This window comes from Narcine bancroftii, chromosome 3 (assembly GCF_036971445.1).
Source record: "Narcine bancroftii isolate sNarBan1 chromosome 3, sNarBan1.hap1, whole genome shotgun sequence".
In the NCBI taxonomy this organism is placed as follows: domain Eukaryota; kingdom Metazoa; phylum Chordata; class Chondrichthyes; order Torpediniformes; family Narcinidae; genus Narcine; species Narcine bancroftii.
Window position 1 is genome coordinate 278,800,785 of NC_091471.1, and position 18,267 is coordinate 278,819,051.

At 42.5% G+C, this 18,267-nt stretch overlaps 1 protein-coding gene across 3 annotated transcripts in view; it reads left to right on the top strand.

Annotated features, from left to right (window-relative positions):
- The first annotated feature begins 3,620 nt into the window (after nucleotides 1-3,620).
- Nucleotides 3,621-18,267, top strand: part of srebf1 (sterol regulatory element binding transcription factor 1) — an 80,074-nt gene continuing 65,427 nt past the window's right edge. The window contains exons 1-3 of one of the 3 annotated variants that reach the window (XM_069928267.1): nucleotides 3,621-4,002; nucleotides 6,823-7,218; nucleotides 14,397-14,566. In XM_069928267.1, the coding sequence (XP_069784368.1) occupies nucleotides 3,867-4,002; nucleotides 6,823-7,218; nucleotides 14,397-14,566 (702 nt within the window). In that variant the 5' untranslated portion in view covers nucleotides 3,621-3,866. Of the gene's footprint in view, nucleotides 4,003-4,735; nucleotides 4,822-6,822; nucleotides 7,219-14,396; nucleotides 14,567-18,267 lie in introns of those variants that run through there. The other 2 variants (XM_069928265.1, XM_069928266.1) reach the window with 2 other exon arrangements.

The following is an 18,267-nucleotide window of genomic DNA, read 5'->3' on the forward strand; positions in this document are numbered from 1 at the left end:
AGGGGGAACTTCTTCACTCAGAGAGTGGTGGGAGCGTGAAACGAGCTTCCAATTGACAGTAAATGTGGGCTCACTCTTAAGTTTTAAGAATAAATTGGACAGATACATGAATGGGAGAGGTCTGGACGGTTATGGACGGTGCAGTTCAATAGGACTAGCAGAATTATATTTTGGCACAGACTAGAAGGGCTAAATGGCCTGTTTTCTGTGCTGTAGTGTTTTATGGTTCTCTGTGTGGTGGAAATGTGTGCTGACCAGCTGCATCATGGTCTGCTATGGGGACATCAATGCCCCTAAGTGTAAAGCCCTCCAAAGGATAAAGGACTCAGTCAGGACATCACAGGCAAATCCTCCCCACCATCAAAAACATCTGCAGGGAACGCTGACATCGGAGAGCAGTAGCAATCATCAAGGATCCGCACACTCTCTGTTCTCACTGCCACCATCAGGAAAAAGGTGTAGGTGCCACAAGACTCACACCACCAGGTTCACGAACAGTTACTACCCCTCCACAATCAGACAAACAAAATGATTTTGCATTCCCTCCAGACTACAAACCCGGTAGATCACATCCATGGGTTGGGGGGGGGGGGGAGGGAGACTCCAGTGATCCTCTCTACCACTCTTATGGTGCTGTGGATTGACCTTCTATTCAATTCTCTACAGCGACTCTACCACACTATGATGTAGCCAGCCAGGACGCTCAGTCTCTATAAGGATGACATGAAGGTGGCTGGAAGCCTTGTCTGCTTCAGTCTTCTTAGGAAGTGCAGTCACTGTTGTGCCTTCCTGAAAAATGAGATGTATTAAGTGGACTCTGAGGAACTTGGTGCTGTCTACTCTCTTCACTACCAAGTTATTGATGTGTAGTGGAGTGTAATCATTCCAGGTCCTTCTGAAACCTACGGTTATTTCCTTTGTCTTGTTCATGTTGAGACTCAGGTTGTTATCCATACACCATATCATGAGATTTTCCACCTCTTCTCTGTAGTGCGATTCATTGTTGTTGCTGATGAGACCAACTACTGCTGTGTCATCTGCAAACTTGATGACCCTGTTGGAGCTGGATCTGGCGATGAAGTTGTGGGTCAGTAGTGTGAACAGGAGTGGGCAGAACACACCCCTATGTACAGTGGGACGGTGTTCAATTTTCTGCTACTGACCTGGACAGACTGTGTTCTTTCAGTTAGGAAGTCCAGTTACAGAGAAGGGTGTCGAGTGCCAGTGAGGACAGCTTCTCCACCAGCCTCTGGGATATGATCATTTTAAATGCCAAGCTGAAGTCATATGAGGCATAGTTCTCCAGGTAGGTCAGGACGGAGTGGAGGGTAAGGCTGTAGCATCAATGGAATTATTTATTCTATCTAGGAGAATTGAAATGAGTCTGGCATCTCTGGGAAGTGTGCTGTCATGTGTGTCATCAACTTCATAATGGTGCCATGGGACAGCAGTCATTGAGGCCTGTTACGGTCACCTTCTTTGGTGAAGCGGACTGTCTTGAAGCCCATAGAGATGATGGGCTGCTGCAGTGAGGTGTTGAAGTTTTCCACAAAGACTTCTGTCAATTGGTCTGCAGAGCTCTTCAGTAACCAATTAGGTATGTTGTCTGGTCCTGCTGCCTTGTGTGGGTTCACCTTGGATAGGATTCTCCTCACTTTGGCCACAGCTATACACCCTCCACCACCTTCTTAAACTGGGAATCAACCCTCTCTGCAATGCATTAGATACAGAGATGATAATTGCACGCAGAACTGCAAGTACAGTCTTACAAATAAGCATCAAAACTTCCCACTTTAATATTCGTACCTCATGTAATAAGCACCATGCACTAGCCTTCATAATTAATCACTATGCCTGAATGCTGACATTTTTATGTTCATGCAACAGGGCCTTCAGATATTTTTGTATGCCAACATTTTGTAGTCTTGCTCCTTTTGATAACCTCATATTTCTTCACATTATATCCCATCCACTGACTTTTTGTCCAATCATTTAATCATATCTATAACTTTTAAGCTGTCTGCATCCTACTAATTGCCAGTCTGAAAGAGACACATTTATCAGTTTCTTTTAGTTGTTAGTCTTTACATTATCCATTCCAACATATTATGCAATCTCTTGTGCTCTTGTACAATAATAACCTTTTGCTTGGAACCTTGCACAATACCTCCTGGAAATCCAAATACCTGCTGAGACCTGTAGAGTTCATTCAGCATTTCAATACATCCCACCTGATGGTTGCATTCTCTCAAAAACACTGTTAAGTTAAACAAGACACATTTCCCTGATATAAAACAATAGCAATTGCTTGATTGTCTCCAAATATCTTGTGTCTCCTTTATAATTTAAGAAAATTTATACAGCACATCAACAGGCCATTTCCACCCACAAGTCTGTGCTGCCCAATTGACAACCCATTTACACCCCATTATAATGGCAAATGTTACATTGCTGTTTTCTGTATTTTCTTTCTTGAAAGGCATTGTTAAATTTGGGAGCCATCCAGAAACATGAATTTGTTAGATTGCAACTAACATAACCACTATCTCTCCTCTTAAGACCTTGTGAAGCAGGTCTCCAGGCCCAGATTGTGCAGTACTTTATTCCCACTAATAGGCATTGTTTTATTTTCTTCCTATGCTTTGGCCCTTCGTCAAGCTTATTGGAATTTTTTTTTGTGCCAAAAATAATTGTTCTTCCCATTATTAATTTCCCAGTCTCATTCCAAGAGAGATCGATATTTGGCTATACTCTTCATTGATGCCAACTTATAACTTACCACTAAATCCGCCGTGTTATTGAATGTAGTGTTTATTCATGGTAAGTGGCCTTTCTTTTTCTCTGCTGCCTGACTTTATAAAGTCAAACAGCGAAGTTTAGGGAACCAATAAATTCCACTCTCCAACATCGAAATACTCGAGCTGGCAGAGTCCGCAAGCATCGAATCCATGCTGCTGAAGACCCAACTGCGCTGGGTGGGTCACGTCTCCAGAATGGAGGACCATCGCCTTCCCAAGATCGTGTTCTATGGCGAACTCTCCTCTGGCCACCGTGACAGAGGTGCACCAAAGAAGAGGTACAAGGACTGCTTAAAGAAATTTCTTGGTGCCTGCCCCATTGACCCCCGCCAGTGGGCTGATCTCACCTCAAACTGTGCATCTTGACGCCCCACAGTTCTGCGGGCAGCAACCTCCTTTGAAGAAGACCGCAGAGCCCACCTCACTGACAAAAGACAAAGGAGGAAAAACCCAACCCCAACCCACCAATTTTCCCTTGCAACCGTGTCTGCCTGTCCCGCATCAGACTTGTCAGTCACCAACGAGCCTGCAGCAGACGCGGACATAGCCAAAGAAGAACTTTGCAACACTTTACAGGACCGTGAAGTTTCGTATCCTCGCCCCCACGTGGGGCGGCTATATCAATGAGATGATGTCATCGTCACAAAGAAAGGGGCGGGCTCTGAAGCGATGACGAGCGATCACCCCACACCAGAATCTGCATGGTGATTGGCTACTTTTCTCTGGTTCCAGCAGCATGCGGCGCCGCTCCTCCTCCGCGCACGTCGGCGCCCGCTCAACCGAACGGGGAGGGGAAGCCTGACGGCTGATTGGCGGAGTGAGGCAGCACACACCCTCCACGATTCTGGTCGCTCACTGGTCCGACCGGCTGTCAATCGTAGCATCGGCAGGCTTATTGGCCGCCCTCTCCTCCTCCATTCCCCCCTTTCCCCTTCCCCGTCCGTGGCGGCGAGTTCTGTTTGTCCCCGCCGTTTATTGACATGGTGTCGCGGCGCGTGAGGCTGCTCTAAACAAGGAATTCCCCCTCCCTCCCTGGCTCCGGTCCCCCCCATCCCCCTCATCCCGGCCATGATCAGCGGGGCGCATCGCCACACGGTCCCTGACGTCGCGGGGGCGATGTTCGACGACCCGTCCCTGGACCAACTGGAGCCGTCACTGACGGACGGCAGCGACATGGAGAACGCGCTGCTCAGTGACATCGACGGTGAGCGGCGGGCAAGGCCGGGGAGGGGAATGGGGGATGGGGACCAACCTGCACCTAGAGTCCGGATCGAGCAGAGGCACGGGATGCTACTAAACATCTTCCTTGCTTGTTCAGGGTTGCAAACACCTGTAAAGTTCGAAGATCTGAGATCTTCAAGGCTAAGTGATAGATTTATAACTAGACTTGGTTTGGTCCTTTTAACGGGTGAAGTACATTGGTAAGTTACTCAAATCACAAAAAAAATCTGTGGTTGAAGCAAAAACTCACCTGTTCAAACAATGTCCTTTAATGTAGCAAAGGTAAAGGTACATAACCGATGTCTCTGGGCTCAAGCCCGAAATGTCGGTTGTGTACCTTTACCTCTGCAACATTGGGTTCCTTCACCTCTGCTACATTGGGTTCCTTCACCTCTGCTACATTGTGTTCCTTCACCTCTGCTACATTGGGTTCCTTCACCTCTGCTACATTGTGTTCCTTCACCTCTGCTACATTGTGTTCCTTCACCTCTGCTACATTGTGTTCCTTCACCTCTGCTACATTGTGTTCCTTCACCTCTGCTACATTGTGTTCCTTCACCTCTGCTACATTGTGTTCCTTCACCTCTGCTACATTGTGTTCCTTCACCTCTGCGACATTGTGTATCTTCACTTTTGCTACAGAAAGGTTTGACCTGCTGAGCCTCTCTCCAGCATTTTGTGCTTTTACTGTCTGATCATAGGAAGTTTGTCTGCTTGAAACGAGATGTATTTATAAACTCAACTTTCCCACTGAAATTCGTTGGCGTAAAACGGAACTGATTTGCCGCAGAAGACCACGCTTGTGAGCTTAATCCAAATATTATTCACGCTAGAAGTTCTGACTTTAGATGGACCGACCCCCCCCCCCCCCCCCAACAAACGCTGGAGGTGGCAATGTTGCCGTTTTGGCAGGATTGTGCTTGCGTTCTGTTTGAGCCGAGCCCTCTCCACCCGCCCCAGGCAGTGACATGCGGCCAGGGTTACTCGCGGTTATTGCCTTCTGCTACAGGGGAATTCTCCAGTTCATCCACTCGCATACAGAGGTTAGGAAATCAATCTGGCTTAAAACTAAAGGGGTATCTTCGATGTGAAGTTAACCCTTAATAAAATGTAAAGAAGCTCATCCTATTTTTGCAACAAAATAAAAACTTTCAAAATTTTTATAGTTTCTTGAGTTTAAAAAAAAAAGGAATGATCTTTTTAACGTTCTGAAATTCAAAATGTGTCAGAATGTTAAATGAGAGCTTTAAATGCCCCAAGTTTGTTGCAGGGGCAATGGAACGAGCTTTATGACAGTTGTCCGATAGTAACCTTTGTTTATTCACCTTTCGGAATTAACCAGTGCCTGGCAGTGGAGACTGTGAAACACATTCTTTCCCGTCTGAGAGCGAAGCCAAACATAGCGACCGGTTTATATCCTTGCAATGATTGGTTCAACCAGATCACCTCATGAGAAAAAAAAGATTCCAATAGCCGCCCCTAAATTTGAATACAGTCAGTGTATTCTTTTTCTTGGTAGGAGGCGGCGTCGACAAGAAGTAAAGCAGTTTTATATCCTTCCCTGCAGACACACTCTTATCCAGATCTAGCAATAAATTTTCTGTGAAGTTTTGAACATAGGTTACAGCACTGGGTTGCATGTTTGAAGCTATTAAAATGTATTTTTTATCATAAAGATTGACAATGACCTAAAGTGGCTTCTGCTGGAAGACTTTCAGAACCTATAGTAATTTCTACATATTAAGGATATTTTAATACACACTGCAGAATGAATCAGAAACAATTTAACTGTTTTGAAATGTAAGACTTTTAAGAAATACCTTTGGAAAATGCACATTGCTATCAATAAAAACTGCTGGTACAGCAAAATCTTCTTCTTTGGCTTGGCTTCGCGGACGAAGATTTATGGAGGGGGTAAAAAGTCCACGTCAGCTGCAGGCTTGTTTGTGGCTGACAAGTCCGATGCGGGACAGGCAGACACGGTTGCAGCGGTTGCAGGGGAAAATTGGTGGGTTGGGGTTGGGTGTTGGGTTTTTCCTCCTTTGCCTTTTGTGAGTGAGGTGGGCTCTGCGGTCTTCAAAGGAGGTTGCTGCCCGCCAAACTGTGAGGCGCCAAGATGCACGGTTTGAGGCGTTATCAGCCCACTGGCGGTGGTCAATGTGGCAGGCACCAAGAGATTTCTTTAGGCAGTCCTTGTACCTTTTCTTTGGTGGCCAGAGCCGTTGTCATACCCACACTCCTGTTCGGCTCTGAATCATGGGTCCTCTACCACCTACGGCTCCTAGAACGCTTCCACCAGCGTTGATCCGCTCCATCCTCAACATCCATTGGAGCGCTTTCATCCCTAACGTCGAAGTACTCGAGATGGCAGAGGTCGACAGCATCGAGTCCACGCTGCTGAAGATCCAGCTGCGCTGGATGGGTCACGTCTCCAGAATGGAGGACCATCGCCTTCCCAAGATCGTGTTATATGGCGAGCTCTCCACTGCAAAATATAAGTGCAATTTATGACACCTTCTGAAATTTCAGTATATGGAAATCCATTGAGTTTTAATTCATAGTTTTAAATAAAAGCTTCAGTTCTATTTGTACAGCTTTTAAATATTATAAAGTACAGTTTGTAAGTTATCATGTTGTTTCCTTATTTATTGATCCTGTCATCAGTGTTATGTCTAAAAAGTTTCTTAATTTTTTTAGTCCAGAGGAAATGGTCTGATGTTTAGAATGACCGTCTGATCAACACCCTTTTTTTTGCCACAGGCAAAGACAGTAACATGTTCTTTGTTATTCGTTTGATTTGCAGATATGTTGCAGATGATTAACAATCAGGATGGAGAGTTCCCTGGATTATTTGACAACCACTTTGGTCCCAGCACCTCTCTACAAGATAGTAGTTCATCAGTACTGCCGAACCAAGGCTCACTGAACTTGTCCCTTGATAGCCTCTTGGGGAATAGCAGTAAGACTCAAAACCCTGTGAAAATGTACCAGGTGCCTGCACCTCAACAGCAGCTTCAACACACTCAGCAGTCACCTCTTCTTCAGGCTCCTTCTGCACAACACGTCAAACAAGAGGCTGGTCAGCTGCAACAGGGCCAACAGCAGCAGCCCCTCATGATGGCACAGAGTTTCACAACTTCTCCACAACCTCAGCCACAGTTTGTGCAGCAGGGGTATCAGAACTCGAGTGGATTTGCAGGTAATTGATAAATATTAGAATAGGATGGAATGACACAATGATTGGTGTATGTGGATAGTTAAATGCAAATTTAATTCATTGAAATGCAATCATCTTTGCAGTTTATCCATAATAAACTGTTGAGAGTATCCTTTCTGCTTTTAAGACTTGTTTGCTCCGACATTTTTTTGGTCTTGTGGACATTTAATGTGAATGCAAACCAAATACAAGGGGTGGCACGGTTAGTGCAACACTGTTACAGCAGTAGTGATTGGGATCAGGGTCCGAATCCCATGGTGTCTGTAAGGAGTTTGTATAGAAACATAGAAGATAGGAGCAGGAGTAGGTCATTCGACCCTTCGAGCCTGCTCCGCCATTCAACGAGATCATGGCTGATCTTAAAGTTCAGTACCCCGTCCCCGCCTTCTCTCCGTAACCTTTAATACCCTTATACTGAAGAAATAGATCTAATTCCCTCTTAAATATATTTAATGAACCTGCCTCTACTGCCCTCTGTGGCAATGAATTCCACAGATTCACCACCCTCTGGGTATAGAAATTCCTCCTCATCTCGGTCCTAAATGGTTTGCCTATTATCCTCAAACCATGGCCCCGGGTTCTGGATTTTCCCATCCTTGGAAACATCCCATCTGGATCCATTCTGTCCAGTCCTGCCAGAATTTTATAGGTCTCTATGAGATCCCCTCTCAATCTTCTAAACTCCAGCGAGTACAATCCCAATTTGCGCAATCTTTCCTCATAAGTCATTCCTGCCATTCCAGGTATCAGCCTGGTGAATCTCCCTGTGTCTGTGTGGGTTTTCCCTGGGGGCTCTGGTTTTGTCCTGCCATTCAAATTGTACTGGGTTAATTGGGTGTAATTGGGCGGCTCGGGTTCAAGGGCCAAAATGGTCTGTTACCGTGCTGTATGGATAAAAAAATGATTTTGGATTGGTTCAGCTAATTGGTAGGTGTCAAAAGGAAGAAGTGTTGATTAAAGGAAGATATCCTACTGATTGTTTTAGATATTGTGAATTGTATACACCTGCATAGAGTTGCATAGCCACTTAATTTCTTTCCTCTGTTTTTCTATTTACCCTCCTTCCATCTGAAGGCATTAAATTGTTATGTGGTATGGTAATGTTTATTGTAATTATTGCACAATGTACCGATGAACCATAATTCTTGCAGCAGCCGAATAGGTACCTCATAAAGGGAAAAACTCAACTATAATTATACATTAAATTAAAAAAGAAATGATGTATACAAAAGGTAGCAAGATAATAAATATTCATGATTAGTGTTAGTACATGTCACTGTCCAGATGGAAACCAATTCTTCATCAGAGATTTTGTTGGTGAGATGTTTGACTATGGGGGAATCAGAGTCCACGATGTCTTTAATAAGGAAATTGTGTAACAAGATTTGATATAAAATTATGGTCTTGGATTTAGGATAAAGCGAGAGTTGCATAAGGGGTTAGCTAACTCTCTCTTATCTGTGATAAAATAGTAATTTCCAGGATCAAGGTACCTTAATTGAAAAAAGTAATTTATTCAACTGAACGGGTTGGAAAATTTCAGGGGTCCCAGAAATAATATCGAAAGAATACAATTCTTGCATCATTAAAAAATATATAAATATCACTGTACTGCTTAGTGAGGCACTGTAAAATCATAAACTTAGATTTGCATTCATCACCAAAGAACTTTGTCACTCCCTTTGCTTGATATAGCTAGGGTTTGCTTTGGTTTACACATTTCTACCTTTTCAAATTAGAAGTACAGCTTCTGATGCATTCTTCATATAAAGCTGGACTTCTTACCCAGGACTGCTGAGGCCAGCTACCCTTCTTCCACTGTACCATAGAATTATTAAATCTGGGGATGAAATCTAAGGTCTTCCTGTGTAGCTGGGTCCCATCTCACAGTGAGCAAGTTGGGTTTACCAAATGAATTTTGCTCACAATACTTGATTTGAGAGCTTTGACTGTTTTTTTTTGCCTGAATTTCCTTTGATACAAGTTGGTGTCACTTTGCGAGCTGCTGCTGGCAGGGCCTCTACTTCCATGCATCACCACCCTGTTCTAATTTAGACGAATGCCTACTTGATCAGTTCCTGGCATTTGGGGTTTGTACACTTCGAAACAAAAAAAGGAAATTCTGACAGAGATCTTAATGTGACCATGGCATATTAATTAAATCTTGCTCATGTCAATTTTATTTTTTTAAAAATGCTCCGTCTTGCTGACAGATGTGACACTGAATTTGAAGTTTACACCAACTGCCATGGCACGTATGCAAAGCCATCAGCAGAACTTACTGTGGAAATAGAATTAGAAATAGATTGGGGAGAAAAGACAATATTAATTACAAATGTTCAGAAAGAGGAGTATCCCAGTGAGGTTGAGAGCACTGTTTCAATAAACTCAGCATGCATTAATTGGATTGGTGAGTCATCTCCATTATTGGTTGCAATGTTGCTAAACAAAATATATGAACAGAGATTATTTCTTGGCGAATTCTCCTCTACTGAAACAATTTTTATCATTGCATTTTCATTTCATTGGTGCTGGCTGCAATGATATTATTAATGTTTAAAAATAATAGAGCATGGTAGAAGGCCCTTCTGGCCCATGAAACCTCTCCACTCGACTAAACCCTGTACACTTTGGGAAGAAAGTGGAGCACCCTGAGAAAACCCACACATGGTATGAGGAGAATTTATGAACTCCTTACGGATGGTGCTGGATTCGAACTCAGGTCACTGCCGCTGGAAGAGTTATTCTAAACGTGCTGCTTACAGTGGTACTTTGCTTTCAGTTTAATTGAGCAGGATTATTTTGAAAATGGGCTGAAAACAGTTGTATGAATTTTGAAGTGCAAGAAAGGAATAAGAACTCTCATTTACACACATAACGTGGCAAAATGTTAACAAACAAAAATTGGTCTGTCTCTTATGGAGACAATGGGATCAATAATTAAAATTTTGTTCCAAGATTCAGGTAAGAGGAACATCTTAAAGATGAAAAGGTCATAGATATCAGAGGAGGAGGTGGATTTCAAGATAAAACTAGGAAGAATTTGTTTGTGTCCAGGGACACATTTTACTGGGGGTGGGGGGGGGAAAGACTTTAATTTTAACCTTTCCCATTAATACATAAAACCGGGAAGACAAGTATAAATAATAAAGCAGCTAAATTTATATTGAACTTTAATGCATGATTTGAAGATAATTGATATGTGGAGAAAACAACGCCCTAAAGAAAGAGATTATTCATATTATTCAAACAGACATAAAACCTATTTTAGGATTGACATGTTCTTGTCGGCTCAGATTCAGGGGAGAGTTTGAAAGGCTGAATATAAGGCAATTCTTTTATCAGACCACTCACCCTTGTTACTGACAATTGATGTAGAGGATATTCCACTGAAAACATATAGATGGAGGCTAAACCCTATATTGTTAAAAAGGCGAGACTTTCGGGAATACATAGAACAACAAATCAAATAAATTTCGAGACAAACACAAATTCGGTAACAGACAGATTTATATTATGGGATGCAATTAAGGTCTTTATTAGGGGACAAATCATTAGTTACACGACTAATATTAAAAAAAGAATATGATCGGGAAATAGAACAGTTGGAAAAAGATAGTAACTATAGAGAAAGATTTAATGAGAAAGGAAGATGTAGAGAAAGAGAGGATTGGCAGAGAAAAAAATAAAATATGAAACATTGCAAATATACAAAGTGGAGGAAAACATGAAAACGAAGCAAAGATATTTTGAATTGAGAAAACCCACAAAATATTGGCTTGGCAACTAAAAACAGAACAAGCAATAAGAACTATCTTAGCAACAAGGAAGGAGGATACACAGATTTCATGTAACCCATTAGAGATTAATGGCAATTTTTAAAAATTCTATTAGCAATTGTATCAAGCTGTTAACCCAGGGAAGAATGACAAAATAGATGAATTTTTATCAAAAATTGAATTACCACAATTACAATTGGAAGATCAAAATAAATTACTAAAACCCCTGACAATTGCAGAAATACAGGATACATTAATGACATTACCAAATGATAAAGCGTCAGGCAAAGTTGGATTGCCTATAGAGTTTTATAAGGTATTTAATAATCTATTAAATCTTCCCCTCTTGGAGGTAATGAAACAGGTGGAAGAGACCCAGAATTTACCTGACTCATGTAAAATGGCAATAATTACAGTAATTCCAAAAACAGGAATGTCACCTGCATCATGTCGACCATATCTTTACTAAATACAGATTATAAATTAATAGCAAAATTACTAGTGAATAGATTGACAGACTGTGTATTGAAATTAGTGGCGCTAGATCAGACAGGATTTGTTAAAAATAGAAGAGCAGCAGATAATGTTTGTAATGTATTAATTTAATCCATACAGCACAAAAAAAAACACCAACCGTGGCAGTAACTCTAGACACAAAGAAAGCTTTTGATAGGCTGGAATGGAAATATCTATTTAAAGTACTACCGAAATTCAAATTACCAGGAAAATTTATTAATTGGCTTAGAGCCCTGTAATATGGACCTTTGGCAAAAGCAGTAACAAATGGATATGTTTCAGACCACTTTAAATTGAGTAGATCAACGAGGCAGGGATGCCCATTATCACCTTCCCTGTTTGCTTTGGCTATAGAGCCATTGGCAGAGCTGATGAGGGAACCTACGATAAAGGGAATAAAAGTAAGAGGAAGAATTTAACATTGGCTTATTTTCAGATGATATAGTATATTTAACATACCCAGATAAATCAATAAAAAGGATATAAATAAAATTGAAAGAATATGGGGCGATATCAGGATACAAGATTAATACTGATAAAAGTGAAGTGATGCCAATGAACAGTCGATTATACAAATTATAAAAAGGAATCCCCTTTTAAATGGCAGTCACAGGCTATACATTACCTTGATATCAGGATAGATAATAATTTAGATCATTTGTATAAATTAATCTACCAACCGTTAATAAAACAAATACTGGAAGATTTAGAGAAATGGAAAGATTTACCATTAACTTTAATGGGGAGAGTGAGCTGCATCACAATGAATGTATTTCCACGGCTACAATATCTGTTCCAAATGTTACTGATTCCCTTGATGGGAATTTTTTATGAAATGAAATAAATTAATAAGAACATTCTTATGGAAGGGTAACAAAATCAAGTGTGGCTTGGGAAAAATTAACATGGGTGGATAAACAAGGAGGATTGTAGCTACGAAATTTAAAAAAAAAACTATTACATGGCAGCACAGTTAAGATATCGATCAGAATTTTATCAGAAAGTAGAAAAACTGTACTGGCTTAAGATAGAATTATATAAATTAGGAGAAAAAGTCCCAGAACATTTACTCTATAAATGGGATGAGAAATTGGTGTAAGACAACAATTTACCAATACTACATCATATATTAAAAATATGGAACAGAATACACCTGGAACAAAAGATGATAAATTATCAAATACCAAAAATGTTACTAATGCAAAACCCATTAATACCCTTTACAATTGACAATTTATTTTTTACGGAATGGGCTAGAAAAGGATTAAAAGAATAAAAGATTGCTTTTTGGGAAATAATTTATTAACATTTGAACAGTTAAAAAATAAATACAGAATATCACATGGTATAATATTTTCAAACTATCAATTGAAAACTTATTTAAAAGAAAAGTTGGGAACTAGTCTAAGATGACCTGAGTGTAGCTGCTATGGAACTTAATTACAGACGCTGTAATAGTAACAAATTATTACAAACATATATAACAAATTGCAATACAAGGAAAATGATGTAGCAATATATAAACGCAAACAACCAACGTTGGGAATAAGGAATGAAACATGGAAGGAACTATGCGCAGGGACCATTAAATACTCATTTTCGTATGATGCAATACAAATGGCTACATAGATTATAGGTTACACCTCAAAAGTTAAAAGAATGGAATCCAACAATATTGGACAGATGTTTCCGCTGAAAACAAGAAATTGGAACAACAATACATGCAATTTGGACGTGTATAAAGGTTTTAAAAAAAAAAAATTGGGAGGATTTAAACCTAAAAATTACAAATAATAGGATACCAAAAATCTTCCTGTTAAGCAACATAAAAGACAAAGAATTAGGCCTAAAATTAGACAGGGCTCAAAAAAGATTTATTATGATTGTGCTTTTATAGCAGCAAAAAAGTGCATAATGATAACTTGGAAAACGGAAGCAACCTTAAAAATACAACAGTGGAAAAAATTACCTACAATCTAAAAGACAAATATGCTTTATTTGAACAAATTTGGGAAACATACTAGAGTGTATGAGAAACTGTCGATTTCAGACTTCCACCCTCTTGAAGTGATGAGATAAAATACGAAAATATTTAAAGATTTTGGACGACGTGATTTCTTTTTCTTTCTTTTGTATTCTATTGTTTATTTATTTCTTTTTTTTATTTCTTGCTCTAAGTTATAGGGGGTGGGGAAGGTGGGAGGAGGGGGGAGAAAAAAGAAAATGTCACTGTGTATATTTTAATGATGAATATTTGTATATATTGTTGTTAATATGGTTCACAGTGAAGTATTAAATATATTAAAAAGAACTTACTGTGTGTCAACTTGCACCTGATTCTTTAAAGTGAAATGGGGTATCTTTCATTTCTGCACCTAATAAACAGCAGTTTGGGGATGGATGTGGTGGACTTTAGGACTTTAAATCACACCTGCTCACTAGAATATTGCACAAAATTAATTTAGGGTGACTTTTCTCCAATTTGGAATAAAATACGTTGCATGGGCTAGCTTTTTTTTTGCATTAAAATATGTTAAATGGGTGTTTTTAGCTGGCACTTAGCAAGAAGCAGTCCTTGATGTTGGTAGTTAATCTTCCATGCTCTGATTGAGGAAATATTATGACTTCCTGAAACTTTAAATAATAACCAAGTGAGCTGTCAAAGCTACCTTAGGCACCATATCCACCCCCTGTTTATAACTTTCAGTATTATAACTTCCTCTCATGACTATTCTAACAGGATATGTTGGAATGTGGCTTCCATACATATTTTTTGGGCTGCCAATGAGACTGCTTCTACTGAATTGAAACTGAGATGTGTCCAGTAAAGTACTTTATATTGAGATTTAATTTTAATTTGTGCAGCTCTACCACAGGGGATGCCTACCCAACAGCTCCAGAACCTTGCAGTTCCTCAGCAGATGCAGCCCATGACTATTCAGACCCAGATGCAGAATATTTCTGCCCAGCAGGTTTTATCAACAGCAACTTCTGGCTCTACTCCAACTGTTTCAGCACAGCTCCAGCAAGTACCAGTAAGTAAATTAAGGGAAAAGCGGAGAGGAATTGGATGTTCCAGAAAATATATTTCAACATCCATAATCTTCTAAACATCCAAAAGTTACAGACGTTATCATTGGTTAATTTCTGGGTGTTGGTATATTCCTCTCTTTCTTGTAGCCATCAGCTTTTACCTTTGATATGTTGTCTCCATTCTGAAGTATTGGAGTGTAAATGATTTTTCCTTTCTCTGGGGCTTCCACTGTAAGAAAGGTAGGCATTCTGGATTAGTGCTCCACATATGGAGTTGGCAAGCTGATTTGTGGACCTTCTGGCATGGAGCCTGAGTCTTTGAATCTTTTGTTTTATCTTTTGAGGAAGAATATTATGAAAGTTGGATTGTGAATTGAACTGTGGCTACAAAATAATTAACTGTGGATTAATGCTCATGAACTGTTGTTTGGATGCAGTTCACATTCTCATCACCAGATGAATGATCAAATTATTGCACTTTTAAAAGAAGAATGTTTCACAATAGTATGTAGGTACGAGGGTATTTTCTGCATCTATTCAGTGAATGAGTTGTCCAAATTTAGTCTGCAATCAAGCCACAATGAAGATGTGTTCAGTAGGCTTTTTATTTTCCATTGGGAACTTAATCCAATTGAACAGTGACATCTGAAGTTGTATTCTCAGTCAGTTCTATAATAATATGTAGTTAAGTAATATTTAATAGAATATAATAAAATATTACAATTGACCAGTGCCCTGGATGAGAGAAAAAAGTAAAAATAAAGTAAACCTTTTTCAATCATGTTGTCTGTTGAGCACCTTGTTTTAATTGGTTCATGCTGCCACCTTGGGTCATGCTGCCACCTTGGTTCATGCTGCCACCTTGGTTCATGCTGCCACCTTGGTTCATGCTGCCACCTTGGTTCATGCTGCCACCTTGGTTCATGCTGCCACCTTGGTTCATGCTGCCACCTTGGTTCATGCTGCCACCTTGGTTCATGCTGCCACCTTGGTTCATGCTGCCACCTTGGTTCATGCTGCCACCTTGGTTCATGCTGCCACCTTGGTTCATGCTGCCACCTTGGTTCATGCTGCCACCTTGGTTCATGCTGCCACCTTGGTTCATGCTGCCACCTTGGTTCATGCTGCCACCTTGGTTCATGCTGCCACCTTGGTTCATGCTGCCACCTTGGTTCATGCTGCCACCTTGGTTCATGCTGCCACCTTGGTTCATGCTGCCACCTTGGTTCATGCTGCCACCTTGGTTCATGCTGCCACCTTGGTTCATGCTGCCACCTTGGTTCATGCTGCCACCTTGGTTCATGCTGCCACCTTGGTTCATGCTGCCACCTTGGTTCATGCTGCCACCTTGGTTCATGCTGCCACCTTGGTTCATGCTGCCACCTTGGTTCATGCTGCCACCTTGGTTCATGCTGCCACCTTGGTTCATGCTGCCACCTTGGTTCATGCTGCCACCTTGGTTCATGCTGCCACCTTGGTTCATGCTGCCACCTTGGTTCATGCTGCCACCTTGGTTCATGCTGCCACCTTGGTTCATGCTGCCACCTTGGTTCATGCTGCCACCTTGGTTCATGCTGCCACCTTGGTTCATGCTGCCACCTTGGTTCATGCTGCCACCTTGGTTCATGCTGCCACCTTGGTTCATGCTGCCACCTTGGTTCATGCTGCCACCTTGGTTCATGCTGCCACCTTGGTTCATGCTGCCACCTTGGTTCATGCTGCCACCTTGGTTCATGCTGCCACCTTGGTTCATGCTGCCACCTTGGTTCATGCTGCCACCTTGGTTCATGCTGCCACCTTGGTTCATGCTGCCACCTTGGTTCATGCTGCCACCTTGGTTCATGCTGCCACCTTGGTTCATGCTGCCACCTTGGTTCATGCTGCCACCTTGGTTCATGCTGCCACCTTGGTTCATGCTGCCACCTTGGTTCATGCTGCCACCTTGGTTCATGCTGCCACCTTGGTTCATGCTGCCACCTTGGTTCATGCTGCCACCTTGGTTCATGCTGCCACCTTGGTTCATGCTGCCACCTTGGTTCATGCTGCCACCTTGGTTCATGCTGCCACCTTGGTTCATGCTGCCACCTTGGTTCATGCTGCCACCTTGGTTCATGCTGCCACCTTGGTTCATGCTGCCACCTTGGTTCATGCTGCCACCTTGGTTCATGCTGCCACCTTGGTTCATGCTGCCACCTTGGTTCATGCTGCCACCTTGGTTCATGCTGCCACCTTGGTTCATGCTGCCACCTTGGTTCATGCTGCCACCTTGGTTCATGCTGCCACCTTGGTTCATGCTGCCACCTTGGTTCATGCTGCCACCTTGGTTCATGCTGCCACCTTGGTTCATGCTGCCACCTTGGTTCATGCTGCCACCTTGGTTCATGCTGCCACCTTGGTTCATGCTGCCACCTTGGTTCATGCTGCCACCTTGGTTCATGCTGCCACCTTGGTTCATGCTGCCACCTTGGTTCATGCTGCCACCTTGGTTCATGCTGCCACCTTGGTTCATGCTGCCACCTTGGTTCATGCTGCCACCTTGGTTCATGCTGCCACCTTGGTTCATGCTGCCACCTTGGTTCATGCTGCCACCTTGGTTCATGCTGCCACCTTGGTTCATGCTGCCACCTTGGTTCATGCTGCCACCTTGGTTCATGCTGCCACCTTGGTTCATGCTGCCACCTTGGTTCATGCTGCCACCTTGGTTCATGCTGCCACCTTGGTTCATGCTGCCACCTTGGTTCATGCTGCCACCTTGGTTCATGCTGCCACCTTGGTTCATGCTGCCACCTTGGTTCATGCTGCCACCTTGGTTCATGCTGCCACCTTGGTTCATGCTGCCACCTTGGTTCATGCTGCCACCTTGGTTCATGCTGCCACCTTGGTTCATGCTGCCACCTTGGTTCATGCTGCCACCTTGGTTCATGCTGCCACCTTGGTTCATGCTGCCACCTTGGTTCATGCTGCCACCTTGGTTCATGCTGCCACCTTGGTTCATGCTGCCACCTTGGTTCATGCTGCCACCTTGGTTCATGCTGCCACCTTGGTTCATGCTGCCACCTTGGTTCATGCTGCCACCTTGGTTCATGCTGCCACCTTGGTTCATGCTGCCACCTTGGTTCATGCTGCCACCTTGGTTCATGCTGCCACCTTGGTTCATGCTGCCACCTTGGTTCATGCTGCCACCTTGGTTCATGCTGCCACCTTGGTTCATGCTGCCACCTTGGTTCATGCTGCCACCTTGGTTCATGCTGCCACCTTGGTTCATGCTGCCACCTTGGTTCATGCTGCCACCTTGGTTCATGCTGCCACCTTGGTTCATGCTGCCACCTTGGTTCATGCTGCCACCTTGGTTCATGCTGCCACCTTGGTTCATGCTGCCACCTTGGTTCATGCTGCCACCTTGGTTCATGCTGCCACCTTGGTTCATGCTGCCACCTTGGTTCATGCTGCCACCTTGGTTCATGCTGCCACCTTGGTTCATGCTGCCACCTTGGTTCATGCTGCCACCTTGGTTCATGCTGCCACCTTGGTTCATGCTGCCACCTTGGTTCATGCTGCCACCTTGGTTCATGCTGCCACCTTGGTTGTCTAAATGAGAAGAATACTTGTAACTGTGATTCTGAAACTCTGTTATTTTCATGATTTATTCTTGAAATATGCTTGACTGAGATGCCATTGATGAAAGCTCAGAGACAGTGTTGCA